The sequence below is a fragment of the Chiloscyllium plagiosum genome, chromosome 19 (genome assembly GCF_004010195.1).
Source record: "Chiloscyllium plagiosum isolate BGI_BamShark_2017 chromosome 19, ASM401019v2, whole genome shotgun sequence".
Taxonomy (NCBI): Eukaryota; Metazoa; Chordata; class Chondrichthyes; order Orectolobiformes; family Hemiscylliidae; genus Chiloscyllium; species Chiloscyllium plagiosum.
In genome coordinates this window covers 18377329-18388553 of record NC_057728.1, presented here as the reverse complement: position 1 = coordinate 18388553, position 11225 = coordinate 18377329, and the positions used below count along the sequence as shown (strand labels likewise).

Genomic DNA, 11225 nt, shown 5'->3' with positions numbered 1-11225 from the left:
AGAAGACAGAGGGTGGTGGTGGAGGGTTGTTTTTCAGACTGGAGGCCTGTGACCAGTGGAGTGCCACAAGGATCGGTGCTGGGTCCACTACTTTTTGTCATTTATATAAATGATTTGGATGCGAGCTTAAGAGGTATAGTTAGTAAGTTTGCAGATGACACCAAAATTGGAGGTGTAGTGGACAGCGAAGAAAGTTACCTCAGATTACAACGGGATCTTGATCAGATGGGCCAATGGGCTGAGGTGTGGCAGATGAGAGTTTAATTTAGATAAATGTGAGGTTCTGCATTTTGGGAAAGCAAACCTTAGCAGGACTTATACACTTAATAGTGAGGTTCTGGAGAGTGTTGCTGAACAAAGAGACCTTGGAGTGCAGGTTCATAGCTCCTTGAGAGTTATGGGTAGATAGGATAGTGAAGAAGGTGTTTGGTATGCTTTCCTTAATTGGTCAGAGTATTGAATACACAAGTTGGGAGGTCATTGTGCGGCTGTACAGAACATTGGTTAGGCCACTGTTGGAATATTGCGTGCAATTCTGGTCTTCCAATTGGAATGATGTTGCGAAACTTGAAAGGGTTCAGGAAAGATTTACAAGGATGTTGCCAGAGTTGGAGGATTTGAGCTATAGGGAGAGGTTGAATAGGCTGGGCTGTTTTCCCTGGAGCGTCAGAGTGACCTTATAGAGGTTTACAAAATCACGAGGGGCATGGATAAGGCAAATAGACAAAGTCTTTTTCCTTCGGTGGGGGAGTCCAGAACTAGAGGGCATAGGTTTAGGGTGCGAGGGGAAAGATATAAAAGAGACCTAAGGGGCAACTTTTTCACGCAGAGGGTGGTGCATATATGGAATGGGCTGCCAGAGGAAGTGGTGGAGGCTAATACAATTGCAATATTTAAGAGGCATCTGGATGGGTATATGAATAGGAAGGGTTTGGAGGGATCTAGGCCAGGTGCTGGCAGGTGGGACTAGATTGGGTTGGGATATCTGGACAGCTTGGACATGTTGGACCAAAGGGTCTGTTTCCGTGCTATACATCTCTATGACTATTTCAGATATCAAACACCACACAGTGCTTTGCTTTCCAGAGGAATGCGGTGTTATCAAAAGTAGGTGAGGAACAACTGATTTTTTTTAAAAATTGCTGTGGTTATGCTCACAGTGAATAGTAAAGCAACTGTTCTTTTTCTAAATAATATTAATTTGTGCTGTTTTAGATCATAAAATTGCAATAAAATGTCAAAGATGAAATCACATATCAAGAGTGCAGCCTAAATTCCACTGTCAAGGTAGATTGTAATCGAAGAATATGACAATAGCAGCATTGATTTCAGTGTTAAAGAAGTAATTGGAAGAATGTTTGGGTGACATTAGTGAAGAACAAAGAAAAGAATTGAGTATCAAGTTTGTTGCTTTCATATTATGAATACTGTATAAATGTTGTTATATGAAATGTCATGTCTGTGTACAATGCTGTTTACAAATCTAACAGCTGACTGTCATATTGATCATTCTTTATTTGTCAACCATGTCATTTGTAAATGCCTAATTTCACTATTTCTGATCTGTTTTCCATTCTAATGGAAGTCTAACTTTCACTATTAGTCTTACAATTTGTTTTGGTCATACAAATTCTATTATACAAGTTTCAAACAATTAATTGTATTCAATGCAACTAGTAATCATGCTACCGTATCAGCACAAATTTACATCCCAATGTTTGTCGTCCTCCTAATACAAACAGAATTCTGCATTTTAACACTGGGGATGGTGATGCAAGGAACATCAAGGAAGGAAGTGATTTTAATGTTTTTGTTTACGAGGGGTGAACTAATACTACAGGAACACATTCTTGATGTTTATCAAAGAAAGAGCAAATACTCATTAGTATATAACCCGCAATAAGAAGTTATATTTAACAAAGTAGGTTTGAAAAATGATATTTCAAGGATGTGAAAAAAATGAATCTTAAAAATTGTTTCCACTATTTTGAGAATTGGTATCGAGAGGAAATAAACTCAAGATTAAACAATGTAAAGGTGAGTTACAAAAATTGTATTTATATCAAAGACTATTAAAACATGAAATAAGTAGCTGTTGCGACAGAGGTTACCATATACAGTAATTTAAAAGGAAACTATGAATAATATTTTTAGAATAAAAGAAGGAAGGCAAAACGAATTTGAGCAGTACTCTTCGCTGAAAGTCTTACTGGGCTAATGGGCAGTATAGTCTGTTATGTAATCAGATTGTATTGTCTATATGTAGGCTAGAAGAGTGATTTGTTGAGTAACTTCCTAATTAATGAAATATGCCAACTGAAGAACTGTTGTCTAACTTTTATTTACTTAACAGAAATGTTTAGAATTGAAAACAAATCTCATAGCTAAACAGAAAGGAACTCAGGCCTCTCTGGAACGTGTGAAAACCTTGATTAGACTGATGCAGAGTGAGCAAGTGATCCAGGTTACAATGATGACAACCACAGCCACCTCTCGAGCATCTCCGTTGGTTTCCCTCCCATGGATCAAGCCTTCCGCTGCCGTAGGGACCACTCCAGCCACCTTGAAGCAGCAATCACAAGGAAAGAACTAAAGAAACTGGACAAAATCATATTTAATTGCTATCGTTTGGGAATATTTACACAATTTTTTGTGTGAAAAAGTGGGGTTTCATAACTTATCGATGCAGTACAGTATGCAGAGACTGTTGGAGCAAAGAAATGCACCATATAGGTAGTTTGTACTGTGACTGCAATTCTTTAAGCTCCCACTTTGAGAGCTGAAGAGATTTTAATTTTTTTAATTTTATTTTTATGTTGGCCTTAACCTCCTGATTCTGGAACCAGAAAATGGCCACTGAAAAGGAGTTTTTGACATCCCCCCCAAACAGGTGTTTTGAACATCAGTTTGCCTCATGGGAGAGAGAAGAAAACAATGGAACATACTGCAGTAGATTGACAATTAACTCAACAAAACTGTAATATATAAAGTGTTTTCCTTTGAAATGGGGATTTTTTTTAGGACTGTACATTACTGTAACTAAGTTCAAACATGCAAGACAATGTCTGACATATTTATTCAGGTGAAGCGCAAAAAATTGTTTTATTGTGTATGTATGGGTCTTCAGAGCATTCAAACAAAGTTTAATTTTTCAGTATTAATATAGGTAAGAAACATATTTAAAATGAAGTATGAGGTTAGTATTTAAGGTGGGATACTTAGTACAGTATTTTCCTGCTGATGCCTATGGAACATGTTTTATCAAGTATTTAAAGGATACAAATGCAAAGCATTTTTTGCAACTCCTTATTGTTGACATTTTTTTTGTGCAGATCTATATAGTAGGTATCTTAGGGAAGCCATGTTTTCTTTTTTTTTAGTATTTTGTTGGTTTGCCAGATTTATATTTAAAAATGCCAAAAATGTGTTTCTTCCTCCTCCAGCACTGTATTTGTAAAAGTGACAGTTTAGCAAACCCTGGGATAGTGATGACATTTGGGAAATTGGGGGCAGGGGTGGAAGGATGAGGGGATGTTGCTACATGGTACATGAAACTGCCTCAGAATCATTACAAATAATTGGCATTTAAAATGTCAATGCTGGAGTCAAGGGACACAAATTTGTAAAGGGTTTTCAGCTTTCTGTGGACCTTTTTTCCTTTCATATTTCATAAATTATACTCTAGTAGGCTTTGATTAATTTAGGACTGCTACTTGATCCACTAGCTAGTCTTCCTGACAATAAAGGGTCAGCACCTTGGGAGGCCACAGCTATTTGGCATGGGAAGCTTTAGGTCTGCTCTGGCAGTGCATTGTCCCTTCAACCATTTTCACAATTCCGGGAAAAACTGTGCAGTGCAATGCAAATCTATTTTATTACAGTCAACACTTCAATGAACAAGATTTTATATTCTTTTACTGGTGAACAAAAATAAAGAGAACCATAAGATGCTACTGGTTTAATACCAATATGCATTCTGATGTGATTGCAATGTAAATGTTTCAGGTTAAATGTTTTTTGATGACTAAAGAGAAAACAAATTTGTTCAGTTATAAGATATTAAACAGTTGAGAGTTTTTGGGGAGGGAAGGGCGAAAAGAGAAGTCGTGCCCTGTTAGCGTAGATGTTCAAAGGAGCTGTCCAGTGGATAGTGTGCATTGAAACTGAATTCATCCTAATTCTGCCAATGTAGTTTTTTTTTTAAAGAAAATTAAAACTGAATTGTGAAATCTGCTTGTACATGCTTTTATGAAACCATCTACTGTCAGGTAACTTCATCCCATATTTCAATGAAAGAAATGCATTGATTCTTTTAGCATATTTGAACAATCAAACTACTTAACATTCCCTTTTGAGTGCCCCAGTTGCTGAATTCAATTTGAACTAATATTTTCATTACATTACATATTTTCATTACAAAAAACACAGAAGAGTATAAATAATATCAACTATCAAGCCTCTCTCTTTATCTCTATATATATTGATAAAAGAGTCTAAAAATTATGTTTGTCCTGCTGGCTCTTTAGACCCCTCAATTTGATTGTTGAAATCAAACGTACAATGTCGCATCTCTATTCACAGCAAAGTCATCCCCCCTCAAACCCCACTTCCTTTATGAAATAAAAAGCAAATACATATGGCTGGAGAAAGTTGTCCCCTGCAGTTCTCTTTTGCTTAGGCCCACCCACAAATTGATAATTTCAGTCACAGAAGTGTACTGTTTATTTCTGATGTTAACCACCTCAAAGATCTCTCAATTTTACATTCTGACAATGTACCAAGTTCAGTGCATGCAAGTGATGTGTATAAATTTTTGGTGATTTTTAATTTATCTAATGGGAAATAATTTTAGTATTTTACTTGTACAGGGTTCTTTCAAGCTCTACTTAAGAAGAAAAGACATAATTTTAAAATATAGATAATAAATCTGCACTTCATAGTTTTCAGGGTGAAATACAATATATTGTACTAGTATAGTGGGCTCCTGTTTGTAGATACATTGAAGAGTTATACAGTGCCCATACTATGGGTGAGTTTTTTTAATGCTCTACTGCTCCTGGGATACTTGACTATAAGTTGGAATTTGTGAAAAGAAAGGAATTCCAAAAGTAGGAAGCCAAAAAAATTAACTCGCTCAATTCTAAAAGTCTGGATTTCTTCTTTGTGTTAGGCCTTGTCCTCTTACTCCCATTTTCCAATCAGAAGCATTTCTCAGGTAGAGACGAACCAAAATAGATGATTGGAGTGCATGGTATTTTTAGGCCCAATAGCTAAAGTGGAGTAGTACTTTTCTAAAAAAAACTATTTACTCCTTTTTATTACAACTCATTTTAAACTTTAAAGGAGCAATCACTTATTGTACTCTAAAGAATTCTTGTAATTTGATAGTAGCTCTCTAGCAAGTGCCACTATTTAATTTTACTAAAGTTTTAATGCATAATTTTTATTTTTAAGAGTAGGTAGTCTAATATTGAGGAGTTAGGTGGGAAAAGGAGAATAATGTGATTTAATTGTGTGCTAAAGTTTGTTACACAAGTAATATCAGATTCTACATTATTACAGGGTGGTTGAGTAAATCTTTATTGAAATATTTAAAAGTAGTATTGTAGTTTCAGGTTTGAAAACCTTTACTTTTTTGCTGGAATGTTCCTTAATATTTGCTAACAAAAGTCAGCTACAAATATAAATTAGAAAGAATCTGAAAGAAATCAGTTACATAGTATTTTCAACATGCTACAAGCATGCATAAACACACTCAGGCTTCTCAAAAGCACACTGCGTTCAGTGCAAAGATTTTGACAGCATTCCAAATGTGTAGTAGTGTATTGAATGCGTGATCTGTTACCACAGTAGCAGAATAATCTTGCACTAACTATCCTTCGGTGCCATACATGTAAGAGCCTTAAGTAACAAATTTCTGTTGCAATTATTTTAATATCCCACTACATATTCATGTATAACTGAATGATGGTCAAGGATATCACTGAAGCATTGTTATATTCATGCCTTCTATTATGTTGCAAAATGAAAAGACTTTACAGATTACTCCACTTCACCAGAAGAAATATTTTGTATTGATCATCTGTTTATTCAAATTTCATGCTGCTTCCAAGAAACCTACAAAACATTATTTCAGTGAATATAGTTTGTTTTTATTTATTTATCTGAATAAGTAATTCACAACTGATGCAGAAACTGCTATATGTGGACGGCAGATTAATTTTAAAAGATGCAAAATAACAAACTGTGTATTTAATTTGTGCTGTAGATATATTTGATTTTTTTTTCTGAATGGGCCTTTTTTTTTAGAATCCCTAAGCCAACAAGCATGCAGTGCCTTTAAAGGCAGAAATTTAAGAAGGGCGAGAAAGCACAGCCACACCACCTCATAGAACATTGTAAATACAATTAGGCGGGAGAAAACATGGTAGTGCTTGTGATCACGTTACAATTGATTGGGTTACTAGGTTAATCGATGTACAGAAAATACAGTAGAGAGTAGGATGCCTGCTCTTCTAGTTTAAAGAGGTTCACTTGGCGGAGCAGTGCTAAGCAGATTAATGGAACTAAGAAACATTGTCACAGTTGTTTATTATGTAAAAGAAATGTCTTAAATAAACTGGGACAAAGAGAAAAGAGAAAAAAAAATTAAAAATTAACATTGTATCATTACGCAAATGGTCTTTTTTTCTGTTTTCACTTTGAGTTTTGTCACACTGTTAAATGTGTTTACCATGATTGTCTACTTCTAGTATCGTGAACTTTCAAATGCAGATTACACATTGCATCTTAGTTTTATGTGATAATTTCTAAATTACAACTGCTGTCAATCCTCCATTTGTACAAATAGCCTGAAGTTGAGAATTGCCAGTATTTCTTTCCACTGCTTCCTAGTACCTTCCATTTATTTATTTTATTAAAGTCACATCTGAGTTCAGAAATTCAATAAATAGAGAGATGCAATCTGTGCCACCTTTCTGTAGTATTGCATGCTGTTCCTGGTTATTAGATTTGATTTTTTCTGATTCTTTACCTAAAATAGAAGTCCAGCTGTATCTGAAGTTTTTGCTGACATTGCTTGTTGCTTGTGTGCATGGAACAAAATATTTAGATGGGCATTAGTGCTTTCCTTTTTCCTTAAAATATGATAAAGATGCACACTAACCACTGGATGGGTGCTCTACTTAAAGCAAAAAGTTTAAAATATATAATTCTAAGTAATCACTATTGAATGAATATTCTTTGTTACACATTTGTAAGAAAACACATCAGTATTATACTGTTCTACTACTTTGTTGATATCTGTGTGGCTCTGCCCATGGAATGTGGAAGATCAAAGTACAAATGATATGTTGAGTGGATTTGTGAGCATTTGTTTTAAGGTGTGGTAGTGTAGCAATAAAAAAAACATAAAAAGCATTTTAAAAAAAAGCTTACCACAAGATGCAGAAAGTGTTCAGATGACAGATTTGTAAATGAGTTACATTTTTCTTAAAAAAAAATCCATGTATTTACAGATTCTTCATGTAATGGCAAAAATATTCTGAATGAAAATCAAGCTGTTTGTTGACATTTGGTGCTTATTGTATTTTTTCCCCCTCCTGTTTTGTTTTAGACATGCACCCACCAAAATGTTATTTTGTTTGTTACATACCTGATCCATCTCAGATTAGTATACTGAGAGGTGGATTCTGTTGGCTGAAAATCAAACTCACTGTATCAGAGAATACAGCCTCCATATTTTTACATTGTTTTTTATTCTCCCCTTGGCCCACCTTGCATGATTTATTCACTCTTTATAGTTTATTTACTGTCAGCTATTCTCTAACTTGTACAGATATGACTATTATCAGTGTATTAATCAATTAAGAGTACTGAGATGACAGTTACTGACAATTACTAAGATTTTGTTTTCCCAAGTAAGAGTGCCTCTATTGAATCAATATTTCAAACAAACTCAAAGGAATCACCTGGGTAAGGGAAATTAACTTAGATGTTTTATATATCACTTATCAAAGATGAGGGCAGAATTTTATCAAAGTAGATCTGCATTCAGCAGGGACAATGAGCTGAGCTAATGGAACCTTGGCCTTGCCTCTTCACATGGCATTAGCATCTCTGGTTTTGATTTTCCTGACCAGAGAGGGTGGCCAGGATGATGCACCAAATCTGTCAAAGTAACAATATCTGGTGATAGAAACCCTGGCAGGCCACAGAATGGCTGAATTTGTGCAGTAATCCCTGGTTTCATCAACTGGACTAGTTAAGGGAAAGAAAGCAGTAGGATTAAATAGACCATTCATAAGTTGCCAGACTGTGACAAGTGAGTTACCATAAGGATTGGTGCTTGGTCCTGAGCTGTTCACAACCTGTATCAATGACTCTGATGTAAGGAGGCTGGAAGAATACAGCAAGTCAGGTAGCTTCAGGAGATGGGGAAGTCAGCGTTCCATGTATAGCCCTTCTTCAGGAATGGAGGTGGGGGTAGGAGAGCTGCAGATAAAGAGGGAGGGGAAAGTTTTGCATGGGGAGGGGTAGTGAAAGGTGATGGATATGACCTGGTTGGTTGATGGGAGGGATGAATCTGGCTGGAAGGAAGGGGTCGGTAGGTGGAATGGAAGGGAGGAGGTAGTCTGGAAAGGGGGGGTCAGGGGATGGGTGGGAAAGTTATTTGAAATTGAAGAACTCAATATTGAGTCCTCCGAGCTGAAGGCTGCCCAGGCAGAAGATAAGGTGTTGTTCCTCCAACTTGCAGTCTGTTTCACTGTGGCAATGGAGGAGGCCGAGAATGGACATGTCGGAGAGGGAGTTAGAAGGGGAATTAAAATGGACGGTGACTGGGAGGTCAGGCTGGCCCTTACATACCTGGCTGAGATGCTCGGCAAAACATTCCCTTAATTTACGTTTCGTCTCCCTGATGTAGAGAAGACCACATCAGGAGCACCATAAGTAAACTAGGTTGGAGGAGATGTAAGTGGACATCTGTCTAACCTGGAAGGACTGTTTGAGGTCCTGGTCTGGAGGTGAGAGAAGTGGTGTGCTGACAGGTTTTGTATCTTTTATGGATAGAAGAGAGGGTACAGGGTGGGAGGTACATTGGTAGGGAGGGTGGCACGAACCAAGGAATGATGGAGGGAACGGTCCTTGCAGAAGGCAGAGAAGAGTGGGGAGGGAAAGATGTTCTTGGTGGTGGGGTCTAGTTGGAGTTGGCGGAAGTGTTTGAGGAAACATAAAATCAGACCGCAAATTGGAGGAACAACACCTTATCTTCTGACTAGGCAGCCTATAGCTTGGAGGACTCAACGTTGAACTCTCGAATTTTAAATAACCTTCCCACCCATTCCCCCAACTCCCTTTTCAGCCCGGCTACCTCCCCTTCCATACCTCTGACCGACTCCTCCTTCCAGCTACCAACTGGATTCATTCCTCCCATCAACTAACCAGGTTGTACCCACCACCTGTGTTCACCTATCACTAGCTCACCATTCTGCCCCTTTCCCCAACTATAACCCTCCCCTCCCTCTCTTTATGTGCAGCTCTACCTTACCCCACCTCATTCCTGAAGAAAGGTTATACTCAAAACGTTGACTTCTCCACTTCCTGATGCTGCCAGGCTTGCTGTCTTCTTCCAGCCTCCTGCCTTCTACTTTGGATTCCAGAAGTTGCAGGGATTTTTTGTCTCCAAACGTTAGAATAGCAGAGAAGGCTTAAGGTACCAAATGGCTTATTCCTGTGTCTAATTTTGTAAACACAAGAAAGGAAAGAAGCTCCAAGAATACTGCCTCTGATTTCCCTTTTGGCTTCTAACTATGGGAGGGGACATGTATTTTTAAGAGCAAGACTCTCTACCCTGTCACCACCAGCAGGAAAGGCCACCAGATCAACTGGCAATCAGGTACTTAACTGATGACTTAGTAAGCATCTATGTCACCCTGGTCCCAGGACAGTAATGTTCTTTCCGACCTCAGGCCATTGGTTGCACAGCTGTACTGAGGACCAGAATCATCAAAAAGGTAAGTGATTTTGTAAGATGGATCCTTGATTGGGGAAAGGGTGATCAAGAGCTTGGGAGATGAAGGCAAGGTGGTGAAAGTCAGTAATTACCTTGAAGCTCTATCCATGTCCTCTGACCAGGGCAAATCAAAGCTTTGCACCCTCATTTTGGTCAGCAGGCTGTCATGTTGTAGGAGAGAGAGTTCCAGCGACAAAAGAACAAAGATTTAAGTCCATGTAAGTGGTAAAGTTCATGAATTTGGAAGACGCTATCAAGTGAGCCTTGGCGTTTTGCACAGCATCTTAAGGATTGTACACATTCCTGTCATAGTGTCAGTACTGGAGGGAGTGTCTAAGTTTGAGGATTTAGTAGGAGAAAGTGAGGACTGCGGTACTGGAGGTCAGAGTCGAGAGTGGCACGGGAAAATCACAGCAGGTCAGGCAGCATCTGAGGAGCAGGAGAATCGATGTTTTGGGAATAAGCCCTTCATCAGGAAACCTCGGATGCTGCCTGACCTGCTGTGTTTTTCCAGCACCAATTCTCGACTTTGTGGATTTAATGCTCGTACTGGTTGGTGTTAAGCTTCTTAAATCTTGTTGGAACTTGTTCAGGAGATGGAGAGTATTATACATATTCCTGGTTTGTGCCTTACAAATAATGTGCGAGTTTTGAAAAGTTGGGAAGTATGCTATTGCAGATTTGCTCTTTAGTAGCCATGGTATTTAAATGGCAGGTCCAGGAAGACAAGGAATTGGGATAGATTGCTGTGGAGAAGGCATCCGATGTAGTTAATGCTGCTCCTCCTGCTGATGTTGATCAGCAGTCCAATGTCACAATGAACACTGATGGCAGTCTTCAGTCATCAGTTAAATGTGAGTTCAAGACAGGTGAACTGCATAACTTAGAAGAAATCAAGTGATCACAGCTTAAAGTATAATAGCATATTGTCAGAAGAAGAGCTGTGAATAGCAGCCTTCACTTAAGCCAGGTTATAAGTTTTGAATCACTGACTGAAGGCCTCTTTCACTGAAGCCAGAATGTTAGTTTCATTCCTGAATTCTTGGCCTAATTTAATGACTTCCGAACAGCTCCATGCGTGTTCCCTATTTGCCTGCACACCTGCCTGAGTTAATCCTGACAGAATGATCCTGTTGGCTCTATGTCTCTTTTTAGATCTCATCACTTTTTGGCTTATCCCAAACATGTAAATCAACAATGAAGTGCTCAATCA

The 11225-nt window shown here is 38.1% G+C and overlaps 1 protein-coding gene across 1 annotated transcript in view; it reads left to right on the top strand.

Moving 5' to 3' along the window:
- phf21b (PHD finger protein 21B) overlaps nt 1-7587 on the top strand; it is a 63707-nt gene extending 56120 nt beyond the window's left edge. Inside the window, exon 11 of the mRNA XM_043708870.1 lies at nt 2354-7587. Coding sequence (XP_043564805.1) covers nt 2354-2593 — 240 coding nt within the window. The 3' untranslated portion in view covers nt 2594-7587. The remainder of the gene's footprint in view (nt 1-2353) is intronic.
- The last annotated feature ends 3638 nt before the right edge of the window (nt 7588-11225 follow it).